Below are 24353 nucleotides of genomic sequence, written 5' to 3'. Positions count from 1 at the left end.
AAACCAGGGGTCTATTAGGAAATCAGTCACAGAGATAAACCTAAGAAAATATATCAAGGAAGCCCTCAATGCCAGACCATGGAGGCTGGGGTGTGAACTGTCAGGTGGTAGGGAGAAACTGAAGATGTGAGCAGGAAAGAGGCAAACTTGGATTAAACAAGTGGCTAAACATAGCATGAAATGGAGTGGGAGAGGCTAGAGGTAGTTCATTAGGGAATCACTGCATTAAAATCTCAGGAAGAAATAATCTAGATAGAGGGATGAAGAGGAAGAGAGAGCCTAGCAGTGTCTGGTACTCAGGAGATCCCAATATTAGTTCTCTTCCTCCTTTGGTGATTGGGAGATTTTTAGGGAACTTTCAGATAGCTCTCTCTTTCTCTCTCAGTCTGTCTCTCTCCCTCCCTCTCTAACAACAAACATCTGAGTACCTACTACCTGCCAAGGACTATAATAGACCTTGAAGATATAAGAGGGAACAAACCTCTTACATCTTATTTTCTGGAAAGAAACAAACCGATTATGACATAAAGTATTTTCACATCGTGATAAGTACTATGAAGAAAATAATCATGGAGATGATTGGCCAGGAGAAGGAATTCAGAAGTGGTGACAGTTAAGCTGAGATCTAAAAGATGAAAGGAGCTGGATGTGCAAGAAGTCAGGGGAAGAGTGTCCCAGGTAGAAGGAAAAGCATGTGCAGAGTCCTGCAGGCATGAAAGAACTTGGATGCTTGAGACTAAACATCAATGTTGCTAGCACAAAATTTGGGTGGGGATTGTGGCAGGAGGTGTAGCGAAGGGGGCAATCAAATGGACAGGTCATGACGGGCCTGTAGACCAGGAAAAGGAACTGGATCTTAAGAGCAATGGGAAATCACTAAATTTCAGTATCTAAAAGGATGCAAGCAATGACTTCCATTTTACGATCACTCTTGCTACAGTGTGAAAAACTGCTTAAGGCTGGTAAAGGTGGAAGCTGTGATTTCAGGTAGAAAACAACTAGAGAAGAGCAGGTGAGAGATGATGGTGGCATGGCTTGTGTTAAAGAAGGTACTTGGGAAAATTAATGACCCCACTCCAATATTTGTGCAGGAAAAAACCCTCTGCGCTGCAAAAATTTCAAATGAAGGACGTTGTCTTGTCCTATTATGCACTTTTTTGGGGAAAACTGCTACTGAAAAAGTCAACATGAAAATAAATATTTGGTTTTTCTAGGTATTGGAACATACAATCTTAACACACATTGTTAAATGTAAAATATTATTTCCGAAATGGAATTTTCAATTTCATTTTAGTTAAGGTGATTAGAAACTTTCTGAGGAGACAACACATGACTTGAGAATTGGGGGAAAAAAAATTAGGACTCCATGCAGAAAGAACATCCAAGTACAAAAGCAAAGGGGCAGGAATGAGACTACCATGGTCAAGGACCAGAAAGTAGCCCAGTGGCTGGAGCCGAGTAAGTACCCATCAGCTCAAGGTACGTGGGCCATATTTAATCAATCAGCACAAGGTACGTGGGCCATATTTAATCAATGACCACGAGACAGCTTCTCATTCATCTGTCACCTCCACAGTGCTGGCAATATCACAAAGTAGCCAGTAATAAAAAGCAAGCAGAGAAAGGTCTCGAGCTACCCCGCGCTACAGTATTTTTCAGCTGTCTCACAAGAGCTGATAAAAACTCCATCCACTTCTAGCGAACCAAGAGTAGAAACACCGGTTCTAAAGAGAATGAGTACATTGTCTACATAGGGCCTGTGTATTCCCGAAGTCTTGACCGTAAAGCTCTTTTCGGATTGATCACCGCCTCCGCCCGCAAGGCACTTCCCTGTACACCTTGAAAGATCCACAATTCTGGAAAATTCTCAGGAACCTCCTCCTGCCGGCGGTTCTCCAAGTCACTTCACACGTGACCTTGCCTCCCCAGCCCTGGGCCCTTCAAACAACTAGAAAGCAGCGTAACTTCTTCCTGCAGCGCAAACGAGCTCTCCAAAATCCACTGCCGAAGGAGCCAGGAAAGCCCGCGTTTACAGGCTGAATCCGCAACGTCACATCCTGTCACCTGCCCCAGCCTCCACCTTACATCGAAAATCACCAGGAGGACGAGACCAAAACGCCCGTCGGGGGCGTGTCCCTCCAGAGCCAATGGGCTCTGTCCACCTCCCTCCTCAGTCACTGTTTTGTCTATTCGTGGCCTGTGACGTCAGAGGGAGGAGCGCGGAGGGAGATACGGAAAGTGAGAGGGGCCAGGCTCGACAGTCGCTCTGGAGGCGGAGAAGGAGGAAGATGGTTTACATTTCGAATGGTGAGTTGGAGAGGCTACGTGGGCGACCTCCGTCCTGGGAGGTCGAGCCCCGGGTTTCTTCCATCCTCGCCCGCCGTCCCGGCGCCGCTTTTCCGGGCACGCCCCGCGGCCAGGCGGAGCTGGGGGCGAAGTCGCCCGGGCCTGCGGCTCGTCGGCCGAACGTCCCAGAGCCGCGGCGGGGGCCAAGGTCCCCGTGGTGACGGCGGTGCCGAGTGCCCGGCGTCCTCGCCCTTCTGGAGCTTCTGCTTGTGGGTCTCGGAAAGTGGTCTTTCCTGTCGGGCGTCAGTGTCCTTAACTAGAAAAGACCACAGTGTTCACGCCGTTACGTAGCGCTTGTGCCTCGGGCACTTTTTTTTAGCGTTTTTCATTTGTCCGCTCATTGTCTTAATGTCGCCCTATCCGGGTGATACCCTATTGTATGTTTTGAGGGTGGAGACTGAGGCGCAGCCGGATTAAATACCTTGCCCAGGATCACAAAGGTAGTTCTAATGGCTCAGCCGGGTTTCTAACGCAGGTAGGCTGACGTCTGCGTTCTTAAGGTTTTCTACTACGCTGCCTCTTTCTGTAATGTGTAAGAGAATTGAAGAAAAGCTTTGGATAGGCTTTTTCTCCCAGCAGAGGGGTAGCTCGTCACGCATGTAGCTTTCTGCCCTAATTTCAAGAAGAGAAGCTGAGAGAGACTTAATTCAGTGACTCCCCAAAGACAGTGGATGGAAAGGAAAGACAGTATGACTGGGTCAGAACAGTGTCAGAACTGCCTGCCCACTGGTTTGACTCAGGTGAAATAAATGCCTTGGTGCACTCTTAACTAGTTCTTGCATCACTGGAACCAGGTCCTGGTTCTATTTGAGTCATCTGTTTATCTTCAGAGACCACGAAGGTAGTGAGAAATCTTCTGGCTGAGTGCACTTTGCATTTCTTTGCTTTTCAAAATCTCACATTCTCTTCTTCCTTGTTCTTTCTAAGATTACTTAAAAATCTTTGAAACAAGTAGGTTGATGGACACTAAAGATCACAGTTTCATCTTCGTTTTGGGCACTCGCAGACTTTGTGTTATATTCTTTGTGGTTAAGGCTGGCAGCTTCTATTATCTATTGAATAATTCTTTTTATTTGTAGTGTGTCTTTTTGTGTATGCATTGTTGTTTTTGAACTACATAAATAACATAAAGGTCCTACTAGGGCCTCTAATCTCACTTTTATAGTTGAGAAATGGCCAATGCATTCAAGCAACTTATTTCTCTCTGAGGATATTGGGAGGGGAGGTTTCTGCCTTCAGAAACTGGGAAGAAAAGCGCAAAAAAGTCAGAATGGTACAAATGCATGCAATATGTTCTTTAGAATCGCAAAGCAAGAAATTGACGGGTTCCAATTAGATCTGTTTCCTCCCTCCCTTCCTTCTTGTCGCTGCGCACAGGCTTTCTCTAGTTGCTGCGAGCGGGGGCTACTCTTCATTGCGATGTGCAAGCTTCTCATTGCGGTGGCTTCTCATTGTTGTGGCTTCTCTTGTTGTGCAGCATGGGCTCTAGGTGCGCAGCCTTCAGTAGTTGTGGCTCGCGGGCTCTAGAGTGCAGGCTCAGTAGTTGTGGCACAGGTGCTTAGTTGCCCTGTGGCATGTGGGGCCTTCCCGGACCAGGGATCGAACCCATGTTCCCTGCATTGGCAGGCGGATTCTTAACCACTGCTCCACCAGGGAGGTCCTAGATCTATTTTCTTAGAAGGACTGTACTAGCATTTCATAGTTGATAAAAACTTTTTCTTACTGTCAAGTGACTTTTTTTTTTTCTCAACAATTCTATATGATGACTATCCTTGGAATACTTTTTCTCAGAGAAGGAAAATGTCACATCACCCAACGAAGCAGAGCTAGTAAGAGGCAGAACCAAGCCTATCACTCACACTCTGTCTCTAAGTGTAGCCCCTTTTTCTCAGTAGCTCTGTGAGGGCTCAGTTCCAAGTGGATACCTGAAAGTAAGCTGGTCAAGGAAAGAGGAGAAGTAAACTGGGCATGGCAGTGAGTGTTGAAGCCCTTGGGAAAATGGAGAGGAGAGGTAGTTGACAGATGGCTCATCTCCCAAAATATTCTAACCTGTTGATTTGCAAGACTGAAACTCTAGAGTATTAACTTTTCCTGATGTAGCTTCTATTATTTAAAGTGGTTTGAAAAATATATCCATTTTTCTGTAAGATAAAACTGGAGTCTGTAATTCGGTTCAACAGCATTCTGTTAAAGAAAAATAGTGGTCATTTTAATGAACAAGCCAAATTCTCTTTAGTACTTAGAGCCCACGAATTCTTTGATATATAAAAATTTTAACATAACAACTGATCCTGAAGATTTTAAGGGTATGTATAAACAGTCTTTTTATATAGGCAAGAGACTTTGCAAGTGAAAGAGATACTCAGAACACATTTAGGAAAATGGAAGCGGTGTGAGCATTCTTTATATTCACTCATCTCATTTGTTTCCTCAAAATACTTGAATAAAGGTATTGTACACCCATGTTCATAGCGGCATGTTCACAGTAGCCAAAAAGTGGAAGCAACCTAAGTGTCCATCAATAGAATGGATAAACAAAATATAGTATATACTTACATTGGAATATTCATCAGCCTTAAAAAAGGAAACTTTGACATATGCTGCAATATGGATGAATCCTGAAGACATTGTGCTAAGTGAAATAGCCAGTTACCAAAGTACAAATATTGTATGATTCCTCATACAAGTTTCCTAGAGCAGTCAAATTCATAGAGATAGAAAGTAGAATGGTGGTTTTCAGGGGCTGGGGGAAGGGAGAAATGAGGAGTTAGTGTTTAATGGGTGTGGAGTTTTAGTTGGGGAAGATGAAAACGTTCTGGAGGTGGCCGACGGTGACGGTTGTATGATGGTGTGAATGTACTTAATGCCATAGAACTGTATGCTTAAAAATGGTTAAAATGGTAAATTTTTTTGTGTGTATTTTACCACAGTAAAAAAAAAAAAGAGAAAAAAAAAAACTTGAAATGTCACCCAGCAGAAATTACAAACTATAGGAGGCATAATTTGACATATTAAAGGAATGACCTCTAGACCACAGAACTTCACTTCCCTAACCTTTCCTTAGAATGATGTACACATAACACACCTTTCCTTGTGTAGACTATTTGGAACAGTGAACAAGTTGAAAACTGAGCCTATGATTGTTACCTAACTGATTAAATGTAATGCATCTTGTGTCAGGGATTTGTTGCGCTAACTGGTTTCTTTATTCTTGTCTATAGGACAAGTGTTGGACAGCAGGAGTCAGTCCCCATGGAGATTGTCTTTTATAACGGATTTCTTCTGGGGAATAGCCGAGTTTGTGGTTTTGTTGTAAGTATAGTAGTCCTCTTAATAGCCCTGATATTTAAGTTCAGCTTGCCTGAAGCACTTTTTAATTGTAATTTTTATTAATAGCTTTTCTAAGGGAGATGAAGACTTGTGTAGTGATAAAACTGCCCCAAACATCTTTTATGATTATGAATATGTTCCTTGAGTTAGTAAGCTTAACCATGTCTTAGCCGTGGTGGTAACCATTTCAGCCTGCAGCTATGGGGCCAGACCTGCTCGTTCTGCTGCCAGATGACAGCACTTTGCTTTCTCTCGACTGTTCCTGCCTTCAGTGCGTAGGTGCCTTATGGCATAGTATACAAGTAAACAAGGGGAATTAGATCTTGACTTTTAAAAGCTCCCAAGGCATAAACTTTTTTTTAAATGAAGGATTAGCATCGATACAGAGGAGACAAAAATTTAAACTTCACCATAAGTTCAAGCAATTCTTAGTTAAATTCATTTTTTGGTCTTTCATATGCTGTTTGTTTTATGAAAATTGTTCATCTACTAACAAGTCTTACTCATCCAAAGTTTGAATATACATTTGAGTGTCTCGTGGGCAGAGAACTGCAGATATGCAGAGATGTGGGATGTCTCCTTACTTCATTGATTTTAATATCAGTAAATGTCTTCTTTTTACAAGGGGCCTTGCGCTGGGCATGATTGTGGGAGGAGGACGTCAGAGGAGGTTATTCCAGGTGGAAGAGGCACAGTAAAGATGGCAGAGAAATTTGAAAATCAGCCTGTGCTCTTTATACTTAATTTGATTGTAGCTCTGGTTTAGAAAGATTAATCTGATGGCTGCATGTGGCATAAATTAGACGGGGTAAAATGGAAGAAACCGTTCCATAGAGAAATACAACAGGGGACAGAGAGGCCTAAGTTAAGTTACTCATTGCAGAACTTCTTTGCAATCTCTTACAAATTTCACCTCCATATTGTTTATTTAAAATATCGTTTTAATTTAGTTAAATCCTTCCCGCTCCACAAATAAAATTCCATTTAAATGGATTCCCAGAAAGCCCTGTGCCTCTGGCACACCACTTCAGCCCCTCCTTCCCCAAGGTAACATTAGGTAGGCTGTTGGCACAGGAAATGGACATGCAATACTACAGAAGCAGACTCTGGGACTTGACAACTGATACAGAGCAGAGGAAGGAAGTTGGAGATGACTCTGGTTTCAGAGTCATTGCTAGACTCTGTCTAGAAGAGTTACAGCAAACAAGAAAGACAAGGGATGGTGGCTTTGGCACAGAACATAGCACACTCTGTTTAGACTTGTGCTTGCGCTAGATGGTGTTGTCCAGCTGGCTTCAAGAAATGTGGGTTTGGAGCTAAGTTAGGGTAGTCATCCTTCCACAGAGATGATAGTTGGAACCATGGAAATGCATTTTATAATGTTGAAAGTGGATCTTCTGTTGTTTTCTGCCCCTTGTTTCAGTTTCAGAACTCTGTTTCAGCAAGATGTGAAAAAGAGAAGAGGCTACGGAAGCTCATCTGATTCCAGATATGATGATGGAAGAGGGTATAACTTTTTAAATTGATAAACAATGTTTTTACCCCTCTGTGTAATATAATTAAATTAGAGATAAATAGGCAGACAGACATAGTTAGGCTCATGGTAATTAAAGGCTTAAATTCTATTTCACAAAATTAATGTATTACTGTAAATTAAATCAAGTTGCCTTTGATTTGATAATCAGAGTTAATCTGACAAAGCTAAAATGTATATCAAATATCCTATGGGAAAAGTCTAAATTAGAGGATGAAAACTGATGGCCAACATTAAAATCTAGAGGTTTCACTTCAGAATCTGGATTTCCAGCTGCTAATGAAAATCTCACGATCCAGCAGCACTGGGTGGGGATTGTGTTTCTATATGGCAAAAATCAGCTGGAGCTGGGTTTCAGTTGGAGATTTATAGGAGGAGCTGTTCCGTTTATCCTAACCCTTGCTTGACTCACTTTCCTCATGCGCTTTATGCATCTGTTCTCTTTCAGTATCTGAATTTGTGACTCGCGACCTAAATGGTAGTTCCTATTTTAAATAAAGAAGAGGGTCTATTTGAGTGCTTAAAAGGAATCAATTGAAGTAGTGTCTACTAAACAGTAGAAATTAACTTTTCTTATCTTAGGCCACCAGGAAACCCCCCGAGAAGAATGGGTCGAATTAATCATCTGCGTGGCCCTAATCCTCCTCCAATGGCCGGTGGATGAGGAAGGTAACTTAAAAACTGCAATTCTGCAGGGATTTCATTTTGAAAATGCCTCCTTAGGCAGGTTTTCTTTAGGAAAGCAGAAGTCACAACATTTTGTGATTACTCAGACATCTTATTTGGAAAAATATTTTTATCTTAACCCTTGAAAAATTGTCTTTTGAATCAAAATGTCTTTTGAAGAAGGCTTTATAACATGTAATGACTAGCTTTTTTATACAGATCCAAATTACTAACTAGTAACTATTATAACATTTTCTTTTAGGTAAATGTCTGCTCTAAGAAGCAGACAACTGGACAAGCACATTCATAGCAGAAGGAAACCATCAAGAAATGGAGTGTTGACCACACTGGACAAGTTAGATGAATGTGTACTCTAAACAAGGATTGCTCTGTGTCCTCACAGATGAATGAGGTTGTGCTGGGAATTCCCCCCCCCGCAGGGATCTGGCATGACTGATAGGCAGTTCTATAAATGCACATGTTTGTCTCATCTTTTTTGTATCGTTTATGAAAGTATTAATATAGTTTTAATAAGTAAATATTTTTAGGTTACAAGACTGACTTCTCATCTTTATATAATTAAGACACAGAAGGCTCCAAATTTGAAAATAAACGGCTGCATATTGAGTATTAGTGTCACCCTTTTCAACTTCTGAAATACTGTTCATTGCTTTTGTTGTTCTTTATAAATAAATCACAGTGTATTTCAGTAGTATGCATATGATATCTGTGCTCTTGAATTAATTTTTATCTTAAAGCCTATTTGTCCCATGGATCTTTAATACAATGTGTCTTACTTGCTACCAGATGTAATTATCAGGGTATTTGTAAAGCCATAACCAACAAGCCTGAGCTACAAAATGTAGATTTGCTAGGTGGTCTTTAAAATCGAGGACTTCAATGCTATCTTTACCAATTTTAATTCTAAACCATTGCTTAAGATACTGCCTGTTGGCTTTAACCCCATCTGAATGCTGGTAACTCTCATTCTTTCACTAGAATGAAAGCTCTATGAGGTTACGGATTTTTTCTTCTTTACCCCAGTGCTTTGAATAGTGACTACGTGTAATAGGCACTGAAATATTTATGGAAAAAATGAATAATACAGATAATTCTACTTTGTGTTTAACAGTCTTTGAAACCAAAGTGTTCAGTAAAATCACTTTTATATCCATTTATAAGTATTTATTCAACTCTGTTTGCCAGGAAATGGGGATGTAGTGGCATTAATAAACACTGGTCTGTATGAAAACCAGACTACAGGCGGACAAGACTGGAAGCAGGGAGTTGGGTTTAGAGGATGTTGTGGTGGTCCAGGTGAGATCGGACCAGGTAGTGGCAGTAGGAGTGGAGAAGTGGATGCATTCAAGGCATATTTGAGGGACTGCGGGATTTGCTGATGGATTTGGATGTAGAAGATGTGGACAATTGAAGAAACAAGTGAAACAAGATGGTGAAAATGGGAGTAGATTTTTGGGGGGGAGGCGGGGATCGAGTTACATTTTGGATATATTTAAGTTTACAATGCCTTGTAGACATCTATGTGGAGATACTAAATAAGCAGTTGGTTATCAGGGCGAGATCCAAACTGGAAATACATATTTGGGAGTTATCTTCATATTTAAAGCCATGAAACTGGATAAAGTCATCCAAGGAGTGTGTAGAGAGAAGACCTAACTCCGGAGAATCCTAACATCAGAGGCCCGACTGAGCATGGCCAGTGAAGTACGAGGAGAACTAGAATTACGTATGGTGTCTGAGAAGCCAGAAAAGACAGGTGTGATGACGAAATGAGACACCAGTTATCAGCTGCTCCACAGCAAGCACGCAAAACAAAACACAAGTAGGTTGCGGGCAAGCTGCAGCCAGGACCAATCACAGCAACATCCAGCCAGTGCCCCCTCCCATCTTACCCTCCTCCGGGCAGCTCCGCCCTTCCGCTTTCCCGGAATGCTCTGGGCTGACTCCCGGCGGCCATCTTGGTTGTGGGCAGTCGGCCGAGAGGTTGCGCTTGTTAGGAGGCCAGTTCTCTGGTGGTCGCGTTGCGTCCTTGAGGCTAGAGGGTGGAGGGGCGTCGGCAGCCAAGATGACCCAGGCCGAGAAGGGGGACACGGAGAATGGGAAAGAGAAGGGCGGGGAGAAGGAGAAGGAGCAGCGTGGCGTGAAGCGACCCATCGTGCCCGCGCTGGTGCCGGAGTCGCTGCAGGAGGTGAGGCGCCGGGGGCGGGCCTCGGACTCGGCTTCCGGGCGGGGCGGGGGGCCGCGGAGCTGGGCTAGGGGGAGGAGGCTGGCGAACGGCGGGAGTCTTCGGGCGCCCACCCAGGTGGGTGGTGCAAGGGGGTCGTTCCCCGCTTTCTCCTAGGGCACAGTGCAGATGGCCAGGCCAGTGACACCAGCCACTGTGCGAACCCCAGCCTCCCGGGCTATGAGACCAGCACAGGACTGTCACCTTCCTGCCAACTAGTTTGAGGGGGCAGACTGGACGGTGTGTAAGGGCCTTGCCAGTTCCCACTCTCTAGGATTCTCCCACTTGGCGGGGAGGGGGAGCTCACGGTTGGGGATGGGCAGTAAGTATCTAGGGCATGGAGTGGGATGGGGTAGTGCAGAGGACCATAGGGGGAGGTATTGGGCACACACAGCAGGTACCTCCTCCAGCCCTGACGGTCTGGGACAGTTTCTTCAATGGAGGTGACACCTGGACAGAGACCTAAAGGATGATTAGGAGTTAGCCAGGGGGAATGTGAGGGCAGGAGAACAGCATGGAAGAGACCTGGGCCAAGGGAGGATATGAAATATTGGAGATGAGGATGTCTGGAATTGAGGAAGAAGAAGGAGCAAGACATGAGACTGGAGATCTTAACAGGGATGGCATCAAGAGGGTCGTATAAGCCAGAGCCTGGCCTCTTCTGAAGGGAATGCAGAACTTGGGAATAGATAGCCAGACTCCGAGCTACATGATTAACTCGTTTAATCCTCACAATAGCTCTCTGAGGTAGGAACTTTATCTAGAGCAAGGAAGTGGCACAGCCTGAATTTCAAGCCAGATTTGTGAATCTGGAGCCTGGACCATTAGCCACTGTAACAACATTTGCTTAACTTCAGTCATGTAACAACTTTTGGTTTTTCCATATCCTCTGTGACACCTCTACCATTATTTGCTGAATAACTGTTTTTACTCAATTTTATGTTAAGCAATAATGTCCAGGAAATGATATGTAGGATGTATTGGCTAGTTGTTTTCTAATATGTTAAGATAGATATGTAATTATTAAAAACTGCTTGTCCACACTTTGGAAAACTGCGTTTACTACCCCAGAGCTTCGCCATCAGTGTGCTGCAGCCTGTGTACTATTAATGAGGTACAGATGTCCCTGATGGCAAGCCACCTCATCTGTTTAACTCAGTTTGCTAGATAAATGTTGTCTGCCATAGCACGCAAAAGCTTGAGAAGTGTGCTGCAGAGCACCAGGCCATGTGAGAGTGGTGCCATGGGCATTCAACAAATACCTACTAGGCTCCTGTATGCCGTGCACTGGGCACAGAGTAGTGAACAAGACGGTAGTAGTCCTTTACATGAAGGTTTTGTCTTTTGAGAGAGCAGACAGTAAATCATTACAAGAATGATAAGTGTCATGAAAAGGAGGGGTGCCATAAGATTTTATTGCAGAGGGACAAATAAACCTGGTCTGATGACATTTAACTTTAGACCTGAAGGGAGGAGTAAGATTTAACAGGGAGAAAGAACACTGCAGGCAAGGGGAGTTGCGTTTGTGAAGGCCTGATTGTCAGCACAGTGAACTAAGAAATCAGGAGACATCTGGATTGGGAAGATTAAAGAGCCTGAAAAGTAAGTGGTTCTAGAGTAAAGCTAGAGAAGTAGGCAGGGTCTTGATCTTGGAGATTCTGGACTGTATCTTATTGGAAAGTTACGGAAATATTTTAAATGAGGACATGCCAAGAAGACGCAACTGTACCTTAAGGGCAGAGCAGAGTAGGTGCTGATTTAGGAGTCACACTGGAATGTGATTCTCAACAGAGGCATCCTGTTGTCAAAGGGATTGTTCGAGTCCCTTCTTCCCCCACTCCCTCCTGAAACTCTGGGTCCCTCAACAGGTTTACGTGGTAAAGGTTCCCTAGTGATTCAGGTTATATTCTGCCCCCTTGAGAATTACAGATCTAAAAGCCCACAGTCATTACTCCACGGTCCTGATTTGTGCTGCTTTGTCAGTCCTTGTTCACTGTCTCCCAGTAATGGATGGTGAAATGCAGCAGAGCTCTCTGACCTGTGAGGATGGAATTGTGAACTCTGGTTTCTTAACCGCAGGCTCTTGCCAGATCACGTAAATAGTACAGAACCAATAAGGGTAAAGTGTTTAAAAAACAATGACGAAAATACAGTTCATGCACATTCTCGGAAGTGGTCCATGTATAAAGTCCACTCACTTTCCAGCATTGCAAAACAGTGATTCTGATCTTAAATTAACTTCTTCCCTCACCTTCTCAACCAGTGTTGTCACATCTGAGTGATCATACTAATTACTTCAGGAGCTTTTGTAAATTGCAGATTCCTAGGCGCTCTCTTCCTGGAGATTCTGAATCAGAAAATTTGTAGTGAAGCTTTAGGGTCTTTTTTGTTTTGTTTTGTTTTAACAAGGATCTTTAGGTGATTCAGATTTAGGGAACCCCATACTTCACAAGTCATAGTATTCCCCACACTCTTATTCGTTGTTTAACTCTCTTCTCTAGTAAATGGGAAGTTCTCTAGTGGTCAGGACTTCGTCCTGGTCACCATTGTACCCACAGTGATTGGCACAGAAATGCCCCCAGATTATAGCTTGATTTGCGTTGGGTACTTAGGATTTCGTTCACTTAAACAAATATTTGTTGACCTATGTACCCTGAGTCAGATCCTCGGCACACAGATACAAAAAGAGTTTGCATGCAGGCAGAGAGCAATATTTGGATGCCTCTCAGAGAACTCCCTTTACTGAATTATTTTGATACCTTTGAGTTTGATAGTCATTACAGGAAACTAATTTCTTAGTCTAGCCTGTTACCTCTGTGTTACTTAACATGTTACCTGCATGTTATTTACTAAGGTCACACTCCTATGTTTTGTATTTGCAGCAAATCCAGAGCAACTTCATCGTTGTGATACATCCAGGTTCAACAACTCTGAGGATCGGTCGAGCCACAGACACACTTCCTGCCAGCATTCCTCATGTTATTGCACGAAGACACAAACAACAAGGGCAGCCCCTGTACAAAGACAACTGGCTCCTAAGGGAGGGACTAAATGTAAGTCAGAAATGGAGGACGCTGGCGTTCCAGTGGTTAGGACTCCGAGTTTTTGCTGCCGAGGGCCCGGGTTCAATCCCTGGTCAGGGAACTAAGATTCCACAAGCCGTGCAGTGTGGCCAAACCCCCCCTCGCAGCACACACACACACAAAAGAAATGTAAGACCTAAAGAGAAAGCCCAGGGTTGTCTCCTTGGGAGGGCTTCAGTATTCAATGTATGCTATAATCTTGAACGACATCTTCATAGCTTTAATGTATTTTAAAATAACGACATCATTCAGGGTTACAAATGTCATTTTTTATCTGAGCTATCAATTTTAGATTGTACAGAAATAATTATAACAAAAGTAAATCTAATTTTTTAACCCATCAGGATGAATTGGGTATTGATGAAGATGATCTTTAGTGGAAGATACAGAATTGTCACTCCCTTAAAATGATACATCCAGGTGTCTATTAACTGACTGCCATATTTTCTCTTCCAGATACTTAGAGTTTAAATTGAGCTCATATTTTCAATCTGTAGCAAATTGAATTGCTACAATAAGCACTTGTTACAATCTTAGATCAAATCATAATTTAAAGGCAAAAAATAGTATTTCCTTGGAGTAAGCATTTACTTAGGATGCAGTAGGCATCCTATTTTGCAGGTGATAATTAACAGGAAAATTTTTGTGATAGGTGTTAAATATGTGTATTGCATTGTAATCTGCTTTAAGTTTTAAATCAAGGGTAGTTTTAGGAACTTGCAGTTTCTATAATTCTTATAGTAAGCCTTAGGGTTCCATTTTTTAGCATAACTAGCAGACTCTCCTTAAGTCCATTTCTAAGCTTAAGTATAACTTGACAGTGTAAGAATCTAAAATTCGCATATCTTTGGATCTTACAATTCTATTTTAGGAATAAATCTCTGGAATAAAAATGGAAAGAAAACAAAATAATATTTTATAAAAATATAGTGTTCTTTGCAATATCACAAGAACTTGAATACTCATTAATTAAGTTAAATAACACGTGAAGGAATAAAACATTGTTATAAAATTGTAAACATGAGAATTATATAGATATATGGAAGAGCCTCTCGAATTCTTTGTAAATATAAAGTAGCAGTGCTCTGATATTAGTCAAAAGTCACTTGAGGTTATAGATTTTTGCAGATAGTTTTATGGCGATGGCTCTTTTCTGATTTTTTTATTCATAAATAATAAGAAGTTTACTTTGAATTCTTAAGATTAATACGTGTGACAAAGGTGAAGGACATGCTACTCGTTGATGAGGGAGCATTTGCTCTTGCTGGATTAAATTAGTATTTTGCCATTTCTTTCTCTTTTTCACTAAATTCTTTATACGCTTCATCTCTGTTCTTTTTCCCCAGAAACCTGAAAGTAATGAACAAAGACAAAATGGCCTTAAAATGGTGGATCAAGCAATATGGTCTAAAAAGATGTCAAATGGTACAAGACGGATTCCTGTGTCCCCTGAGCAGGTTCAGTCTCAACTCTCTTCAGATTCATTCTTTGACCACTGCTATTAGGTTGTAACCATTCGTGTGCACTCCCTATTTCATTATGCAAATTAAAGATGGGATTTCCTTAAAAGAGGAAGAAAAAACTTTCTTAGCCACCTACAGAATACCTGAATTGGTATTGTCTAGGCAAGCCAAATAATTTGTAAGGTGGTGTTTCTTGTGTCAAGTTGATGAAAATTTAATTTATCTGAGAGTCTTAAGTGTGTAATTCCAGGATCTTGATGGGAAGCTGTATTCTTACTACATCTGTCATTTTAATGTGATAAACCAGTGCTGCTAGGAATGGACATGAGTCTATATGATATATAAATCTGTATTCAACTTTCAGCAGAGTACAGTATTAATTTTGGACTGACTGAATCACTCCCTAAGTGTTAACATTACGGGAGAAATCAAGATTGTGGTATAGGGCAGGAGAATCCACTTGTGACCAATCAATATTTTGTCACATATCTTGGATTTATGATTAAAATTTGCCACTGTATCTGGTCTGTGAGAGAGGAGAAAAGAGGACAACCCCTTTTTGTTTTCTTGCATGGATTCAGAGAATTTTCGGATGCTCTTTTGTTTCAGGCACGTTCCTACAACAAGCAGATGCGACCTGCGATTTTAGATCATTGCTCCGGAAATAAGTGGACAAACACATCTCATCACCCTGAGTATTTGGTAGGAGAAGAGGTAGGAAACATCTTTACAGTGAAATGGAAGAAGAAAACCTAGATACTATTTGTAAAATTAATTTGCTTTGCCACCTAGTTCTAGTTTTTCTTAGCATTCTGTAATCCTACCCTGAGGACCAGATATTCACACTGGCTCCTGAGATGTTACATACACCACTCTCAACATTAGAACAGTCAGCAAATGTTAATGATAACTTCTGGCCTTAGGTTTTTGAATGTGAATCTAGAAAACCCTGAGAGAAGAGTTTTAACAATGTATTTATCTCCCTGTCTTTTCTAGGCCCTGTATGTTAATCCTCTGGACTGTTACAATATTCACTGGCCTATCAGAAGAGGTCAGTTAAATATTCACCCAGGACCTGGGGGCTCCCTTACAGCTGTTCTGGCAGATATTGAAGTAATATGGTCTCATGCGATACAAAAATACTTGGAAATCCCACTGAAAGATTTAAAGGTAAACTAAAATGACCAGTTATTGGATTGTCTTTAAGATTCTTGGTCAATAAAAGTATACTATACTCAGTTGTTTGTAAGACAGTGTCCTTGAAGCCTTCTCGACCTTAAGCTGTTAAGGATATCTTTTTTCCTTCACTGAATTCCCCTCTGGTGCTTTCTTTTTTTTCTCATTTTGTTTGGTTCTTGGTGTTCCTCTCCACTGCTCTGCAATCAGCAAGCCTGCTCATGTTTATGCCTTCTCTCTGGACCTTTTTTGGAAACATCAGTTGTCTTATTTTTCATTTTATAAGTGTTAAATAGCTCAAAGGGAAAAAAGCCCACAAAACTTCAGCACTTTCTGTTTTTTTTTCATAAAACCTAAAGGATAGCAGAGAGCTTTGAGTTTTTATTTTGAGCCTCTAGCCATTGCTGCTACTGCTTTAGAGAGAATCCTCTTTGACGACAAGTGTGGTGAAATTTATTTTGACCTGACTTGAGTGTTAACCATTTTATATTTTTTCTTTGTTCTTTTTAGTATTATAGATGTATCTTGTTAATTCCTGATATCTATAATAAGCAGCATGTGAAAGAATTAGTGAATATGATCCTAATGAAGATGGGGTTTTCAGGTATGTCTGATATCCCAGTGAAATCTGCCTGAAATGAGATTGTTGTTTTTTTTTTTCCTGACAAAGTTAATCTGATTCACTGCTTTATTGAAATGCTTATTCTGGGAGGGTCAGTGATACTTGGGTGATTGCCTGGAGGTTCCTAGATTTTAATTGAATGTTTGTTGTAGGATCTTTCCTGCTCCCCAGGTGTTCACCCCTCTACCTTTTGTTTTTCAGGGATCGTGGTCCATCAGGAGTCTGTGTGCGCCACCTATGGAAGTGGTTTAAGCAGCACGTGTATTGTAGATGTTGGAGACCAAAAGACAAGCGTGTGCTGTGTGGAGGATGGGGTCTCTCATCGGAACACTCGGTGAGGAGCTTGGGAGGAGGTATTCCCTGCTCCTTCTCCCCACACAGCCTGTTCAACTGAAAGCATCATGAGTTAGAAGTTTTTGTAAGGAATTACATACTCAGATTTTTCTTGTGAAACTAGTAAGATTGTGGAAGTGCAAATTCTAACACGGCTATAAATAGCCGATTTTACCCTTCCCATTTGAACTCTCTCATATGAGTTCACATTAGCAGCTCCTGAAAGCCCTAGTGTGTGTTGTGTGCTTTCCCACGGAGGAAGTATGTATGTTAGCTTTGTGTCTTTCACTATGGTGTGGCAGAGAGATACCAATCACATTCACAGCAAAGCTTTATTTGGGCAAGTCATGTAGGAGAAAATAGGTTTTCAGGTCTGAATTCTCTAGCTAGCTAGCATTTTGAGTATTTGCTTTTCTCGTCATAATTGTTTTTGGTGAGTGAGGAGTAACTTTATCGTGGTCAAGTCCATTCATTATGTCATCTCTGATAGAAGAGGTAATAAAATACCTAGCAGGAGCAGGTTTGCTGCTTGTCTGTCCTGAGACAAGCCCAGCACAGGTAAGCACACTCAGGTAGTGCACACACCAGTTCTCTGCAGCATTTTGTGCTTCCAGGATGGCTTCTTCAGGATGCTTTAATTCTTCCTGTCACCCACATAGGAAGTTTGACTCTGAAGTCATAGAAACAAATTTAAAAGAGGGTCCAAGCAGTCCATGAGAAAGGTTAATTTGTTACCTCCCACCCCAAGTTACAGTGCATTCTCAAACCCAGATTGAGTTGTTTGGGCTCATCCATTTGTAACACCTAATGCCATTCGTTTTCAAAGTATAGAGAAAACACTGGACCCAGGTCTTCTACCACTAAAACAGCACAGCAGTGATCTTTCCAAATCGTAGAAATATTGTTAGTAGATAGTATTCGCTACGGTTTTCTCCCTTAACTTTGTCTTACGGTGTCACTGCCTGCCATTTCTACATGTTGGTGAGTATAGACAGTCAAACAGCTGTCATATGCTACACATATGGACTTGGAAATGAGCTGGATTTAATGTGTATTCTGTTTCTTGGACAGTTTTTACAAATAGCATTTTTTGCTTCTAGATGTTCACCACTGGTTTTTGCTAGCTTCCTTTCTCTGTCCCTTACATCCATTCTGTCCTTTCATGCTTTAATTTATCTCTACAACATTTCTTGAAACTTGCTGTGTTTCACTGTGCCTAACTGAGTTTTTGGAGCACCCTTTGCACCTTCTTAACTGACAGCTTACCCATCTGCCCTTTTCTCTTAACACTAGGCTCTGTCTGGCATATGGTGGATCTGATGTGTCAAGATGTTTTTACTGGCTGATGCAGCGAGCTGGGTTCCCTTACAGAGAATGCCAGTTAACAAATAAAATGGATTGCCTTCTTCTGCAGCACCTTAAAGAAACTTTTTGTCATTTAGATCAGGTGGGAGCAACATCAAAATTGCTGATTATTTTTGTTTTCAGGAAAATTGAAGATATTTAAAGCTAATTAAAAATTTAACAGTATTATGCAACCTGTTCAACCCAAGTTTATAAAGCCTTGAGGCTGAAGCTCTTAAGGAGTGAGAGAGTTTTTTGGTAAGGTCAGAGCTGTACGGATGTGTCTCAGGCTCTGGAAAACACAGCTAGTATTTTTAAGAGAGTTTAGCAGATGTCTCTCTCCTTAGGATCTACAATCATTTTAATAAAGGATAAAGATAAACCTTTGGATGTAATGCATAGTAGCAGGTAAATACATAGGTATAGACAGTTAATAAAATGGTATCATTTGAAGCACTTTCTTGGTATTGTGAACAGTCAACATTTAGTCATTGCTGTATATGAATTGCTACCTTTTTATGCTATTTGTTTTAGACCTTTCTTTTTCCAACTTATTTTAAAGCATTTTTCAAGTAATGTAATTCTGAATAAAAATTTTTTTGAGAAACATTAAGACGGGGTAATAACATTTCCCAGTTATTGAGGGAGTTTGCTTACTGGTTTGGACATTGTATTGGTGTGTGTTGATAATGAAGCAAACAAAAATGTACATAGTGGGAATTTCAGGAATGTTGGAAGAGAATCAAGGTACAGTTGAACTCTTGTTTTATTAAGTTCCAGTGGGAGTGGTAGGAAGTTGTAGGGCAGCCCTTTTATAGGTGAGATTTAGATGGCATTTGAAGAGTTTGCATGCACTTTTACTGATTCACTGACAGCATCTTTTCCTGGAATCAGGACATCTCTGGGCTTCAGGACCATGAGTTTCAGATTCGACATCCAGATTCCCCTGCCCTTCTTTACCAGTTTCGATTAGGAGATGAAAAACTCCAGGTAACACATCGGTATATATTTCCATGGGTAGAAAGAAAGGCAGCCAGGTTCAATCAGACTGAGAGAATATGTACTTGCTGGAAACCTCATGAGGTGAGAATGTCAACTGGTTGTAAATTAGCTGCTAACCCAACATTTAAACCACTGGTAGAGTACAGATTAGAACAGATCTGAGCCATTATTTTAATTAGCCAGTATGTGATGAGTTGTTATTTAGAAAGAGGCACCATTCTTACTAGGAAATTATAAAGTAGATTACTAGGCACTTATTTTACATTTACTTTGAGATTTCTGGTGTTACATCACCCATTCAATTTGATGATAAGTTAGTTTTCTGGCCTATCATGCACTGAAGAAATAATGTTACTTCTGAAAGAGAATGCTTACTCGGTCTAACTTATAGGATCTGATCTGCCAGTTTTGTTTTTGGAAGAACAAAATTTATTTAATGGGTCAGTTTTTTCACAAGGCAGTATCCTTGGTTGGTCATTCTTTTCCTTCCATGCACAGGCTCCGATGGCTTTGTTTTATCCAGCAACTTTTGGAATCGTTGGACAGAAGATGACAACTTTGCAGCACAGGTCCCAGGGTGACCCTGAGGATCCTCATGATGAACATTACCTGCTGGCCACACAAAGCAAGCAAGAACAGGTCTGTGGTAATTCTGTGTGAGAGGAGACAGTCTTGTCCCTGTACGAGAAGTTTGTCCATAATTAATGGATCATTGCAGTGGCTGCAATCTGACAGTATACTAAAGCTGATACTGGTTTTAAGACCGTAGATGAAGTCTGTGTTTAAAATCCAGATGACAGATTTCTTTATTCAGCAAACATCAATTTTCAGAATACCAATCTACAAGATACTTCCCTTTTGGCATGTATTTTTAAAGTAGTTTATGTATAATACTTTATCTACTTTTGAATATTTATCCAGTAGTATTTTTAGTAAAAGCTTACCTATTTTTAAATTATCATGCAAAAACTGGGTGGCACAGGCAAAGAGCTGAATTCTTTTGTCCAAAGCTGATCCTAGTTATAGGATGTCTGATTCAGGGGCACAAATTAAAGCTCTTATCTGCTAATGAAACAGCAGCTCATGATGGAGAGAAGAGGGCAGTGAACCTTTTCTAGTTTTTGTTCCTGTCCCAAAGCTGAGCGTGGGGTTCTTAGATAAGGTCTGAAAATGAGGACCCATAACAGCCAGTGGCCTAAGAATTCCAGTGAACTACTACACTTAAAAACTCAGGGGGAAAAGGTTCATCTACATCGACATTTCAATCTTAAAAATCCTATCAGTAATAGCAAAGTTATAGCTCTTTTACTCAGGAGGAGCTGTGGAGGGTTGGAGGCAGGGAAGGCTTTCCCGAGGAAGAGCCATTTGAGAGAGAGGGAGCTAGGGGGAGAGTGAGGTGTTACCTCACGCGCTGCCTGCCCGTGATTGTTTTGGAATTGTCAGCACTTCCTCATCTTCTGCACACCACCCCTGACTCCTAGTTATCCAGGGGTGGGGACCAGGTGCTTGGTCGTAGAACTATGGTGTGTTTCCTCTCTGCAGCACAGTGACAGACCTTCTTTTTATAGAGTGCAGAGTAGTGGGGTAGGGAGAAGGGGGGATCTAGCTGGAGAACATCAACCGTGTTCTATCATAGCCTTACCATCCATTTGATTCTCCTTTTGATTGATTTAAAGTCTGCAAAAGCTACTGCTGACCGAAAGTCTGCATCCAAACCCATTGGATTTGAGGGGGATCTTCGTGGCCAGTCCTCTGATCTTCCAGAAAGACTGCATTCCCAGGAGGTGGATTTGGGATCCTCCCAGGGAGACTGCTTGATGGCTGGCAATGATTCTGAGGAAGCTCTCACTGCACTGATGTCCCGGAAGACTGCCATCTCGCTGTTTGAAGGGAAAGCCCTGGGCCTGGATAAAGCCATCCTCCATAGCATAGACTGTTGTTGTAAGCACGTCTGGGAGCTGGGAGAGAGCAATTACAGGGTTCAGGCTAGGGTGTAGTTTTGCCCTGCAGCATGTTCATGCAAAAGCTTTTGAGCAAAAAAAAAAGAAAAAAAAATGCTATTAAGCATCTGCTTTGCGCCTACATTGTCAGGTGTTAGGATCTGGTTCCTGGCCTCGCTGAGCATGGAGCCTTGTGGAAGAGACCAAAACAAGTCAGCTTACCACACAAAGATGAAATTACAACTGTGCAGGTGCTACAAAATTGAACTAAAGGGTTCTGACTGAGAGTTTCTGATTGAGGGATTTAATAAGGAGTTTTTACTCAGGAGGAGCTGTGGAGGGCGGGGAGGCAGGGAAGGCTTTCCTGAGGAAGAGCCATTTGAGAGAGAGGGATCTAGGGGGAGAGTGAGGTGTTACCTTGGTATTCCAGGTAGACGAAGAAGCCTGTGTTAAGGCCAGTGTGGCTGGAAAGCAGGATGTAGGGTGAAGCTGTGGGAAGTGGTGGGTACACTCCACACTGGACTTTGTAGGCCCCCCTAGAGATTCTGGTCCTAATCCTGCTACTAGCAGGGTCGGGGGTGGGACAGCAACATGCTCACATTTGTGTTTTGCAAGGTTCCTCTGACTGCGTGGTAGCATTGTCTAGGATGGGTTGGGAGAGAGACCTTTGAGAAGGCTCCCGCAGTTATCCAAGCAAGAGATGATGGTGGCTTGGCCTGGGGTGGTGGTGGATATGGAGAAAAAGTGTGGAAGGGATTTCACTGTCTTTGCAGCGTCTGATGAAGCCAAAAAGAAGATGTACAGCTCCATCCTGGTGGTGGGAGGTGGTCTGATGTTCCATAAAGCTCAAGAATTTCTGCAGCACAGAATTCTCAATAAGATGCCACCTTCATTCAGGCGAATTATTGAAAATGTGGATGTGATCACAAGGCCCAAGGTATGTTGTACACAGTGCAAGTTGTACTCTTGCCAGTGAAACAGCATTATTTCTAGTTGTAATGTATTGGACAGAGAAAATCCTGGGAGGCGTGGGTTTGTATCTGGGGAGTTCTTAAGGGCTTGGAGCAAGTGGAAAAATTACTTTCAGCAGGTCACAGATGTGGTGAAAGGAGCTCTGGACTAGGGACTAGATTACTGGCTTTTAGTCCCTGCTGTGCCCTCCAAACTAGCATGACTGACTTCTGCCTTTGTCAAAGGACTGGATGGGGCAAGGAGAAGACTGACTGTTCTCACGCTGTCAGCCAGAACAATTCCATTTTATCGCTTTGATATTAAGAATCTCCTGCTGGTCCCTAGACCAGGTGATCTTCAGGGATCTTTTTGGTTTGAACTATCTTGGCAACCATAAACACAGGAATTTAGAAACAGATTGTGTCTGTATTTTATTATTCTCACTGACAATTCCTGGGAATATTTTTATTTAATTTTAATTCTGAGGGAGGGACTGTGGGATATATTTATTCTAGTCAAACTTCAAAATAAGTTATGTCCTTACATATGTTGCTGCCTATAGGGACTCTTTGTGGAATAATAGTAAATAGTGAATAGTAGCATTTTCAGTAATAAAAACTAAAAAAATTTCTTGTGAGTTGAAATAGAAGATGTCTGTGGTTCATGGATCTTTCATGGGTCTTTAATGCAAGTTGAAAATCTGATTTATTCCATATTGACTCAGCAGGGTGTTTTCTGCCCCCAAGTTCAAGTAAATGTCTTGTCTGCTTACACTGAAATATCTTTGCTTATCACCTCTCTAGGACATGGATCCCCGGCTGATTGCATGGAAAGGAGGGGCAGTGTTGGCTTGTTTAGATACGACACAGGAGCTGTGGATTTATCAGAGGGAATGGCAGCGCTTTGGCGTGCGCATGCTGCGAGAGCGAGCTGCTTTTGTGTGGTGAAATGGACAGAAAAGCCACTGTTGGAGACCAACACATAACCTTGTGGTATAAGACTCTTATAGAACATTTATATTCTAATTTATTGACCTAGGTGCTTAAGTTTTATGAAAATAAATGAATTTTAACTTTTATGTTGAGAACATGACATTGGTGTAAAAAATAAGCTGCTTTTGTAGTCAGGACATTTGAGAATAAATATGAACTTAGTCTTCAGTGGTAAACTCTCCTACCCCTTCTTCAGGGTCTCTAACTCCCGATGATCTAAATTGTTGCAGTAGAATGGTTCTCAGGTGGTGAAGCCCTTCATTTAGGTTGGCTTCTGAGAGTCATCAGGCAGTCTCACATAACCATGAGGGGTGGGTGTGTCATTGTGTACCTGAATTGTGAGAAATGTCTGGTCACGCATTTTCCCTCTAATCTAGTACAGCAAGCACATATGTCATGACCTGTGTATGCTGCTACAATTCCAAATAGGAAAGAAAGTTTTTTGTTTTTTTAAAATTTTCTCCTGTATTACAAAAAATATTGGGGCACATTCAGGTGTAGATTTCCAGAGGCAAAGATTTAAGGCTGGGCTGGCTGGCTTTTGTTACTGACATAATCTAGGGTGGGCTTGGGGAAGGAAAACAGTCATTGACCAAAACAGAACAGAAATGAAAACTCATTTGCTTCCTAAAGCCAGATAGAAATGATTTAGGTTAACGATTTTCTAATATGTTGTACAGATAAGGAGACTGCTGTAATTTCTAACTTAAGCATCAGGTCCCCAATTTTCCTTTACCTGAAAAATGAAGTGAAAGTTCTTGGAGTACTTTTTGTTCAGTATGATCCGTTGACCTTAATCTGTGAGCAGTCTGAACCAAAGTTTAAATACAGACAGCTATTACCACCAGTGGTCCAGGCCTTGGTGCAGCCTTCTGAGCCCTGGCAGAGGAAGGGAAGGAGGTTTGGAGACTGGAGCCAGCCAGCACAGCCTATGGGCTCAGAGACCTGGGAGGATGGGGAGGATGCCTGATTCCTGCCACTCCCTGCCAGGGACCATCTCGCTTCTCTAGAACTGAGGGTGGGAGTGGGGCTGGGGGAAAGACAAAAGTAGATGCAGATAAGAGATGCAGGTAAGTGGAATATAGAAACAGTAAGGACGGTTGCGGGGGACTTCCCTGGAAGTCCAGTGGTTAGGACTCGGCACTTTCACTGCTGTGGCCCCGGGTTCAATCCCTGGTCGGGGAACTAGGACCCCACAAGCTGCGCAGCATGGCCAAAAAAAAAAAAAGGATGGTTGGAAGTTTTAGGACTTGGAGAAATGCTGTTACTAGAGCATTTTAAATAAATAGGATTATTTTGCATATCTGCTCAGTAGGTTGGAAACAA

General features: G+C 41.9%; 2 protein-coding genes across 3 annotated transcripts; both read left to right on the top strand.

Annotated features, from left to right (window-relative positions):
* Window positions 1-2223: 2223 nt before the first annotated feature.
* On the top strand, window positions 2224-8600 carry SELENOK (selenoprotein K). 2 transcript variants are annotated; one of them, XM_024746493.1, is made up of 5 exons: window positions 2224-2307; window positions 5568-5658; window positions 7100-7183; window positions 7793-7879; window positions 8139-8600. In XM_024746493.1, the coding sequence occupies exons 1-5, from the start codon at window positions 2289-2291 to the stop codon at window positions 8140-8142; spliced, it is 285 nt and encodes a 94-aa protein (XP_024602261.1). In that variant the 5' UTR covers window positions 2224-2288; the 3' UTR covers window positions 8143-8600. The 2 variants fall into 2 exon arrangements, with proteins under 2 accessions (XP_024602261.1, XP_024602262.1); XM_024746494.1 differs by lacking the exon at window positions 8139-8600 and having other exon boundaries at window positions 7793-7883.
* Window positions 8601-9848: 1248 nt separating this feature from the next.
* Window positions 9849-23195, top strand: ACTR8 (actin related protein 8). Its single transcript, XM_024746482.1, has 13 exons — window positions 9849-10085; window positions 13004-13174; window positions 14551-14661; window positions 15277-15381; window positions 15664-15837; window positions 16354-16447; window positions 16667-16799; window positions 18092-18245; window positions 19037-19132; window positions 19643-19783; window positions 20821-21085; window positions 21858-22021; window positions 22839-23195. The coding sequence occupies exons 1-13, from the start codon at window positions 9963-9965 to the stop codon at window positions 22980-22982; spliced, it is 1875 nt and encodes a 624-aa protein (XP_024602250.1). The 5' UTR covers window positions 9849-9962; the 3' UTR covers window positions 22983-23195.
* Window positions 23196-24353: the final 1158 nt, after the last annotated feature.

This window comes from Neophocaena asiaeorientalis, unplaced genomic scaffold (assembly GCF_003031525.2).
Source record: "Neophocaena asiaeorientalis asiaeorientalis breed wild unplaced genomic scaffold, Neophocaena_asiaeorientalis_V1.1 scaffold251, whole genome shotgun sequence".
In the NCBI taxonomy this organism is placed as follows: domain Eukaryota; kingdom Metazoa; phylum Chordata; class Mammalia; order Artiodactyla; family Phocoenidae; genus Neophocaena; species Neophocaena asiaeorientalis.
This window is presented reverse-complemented; position numbering and strand designations above follow the sequence as displayed.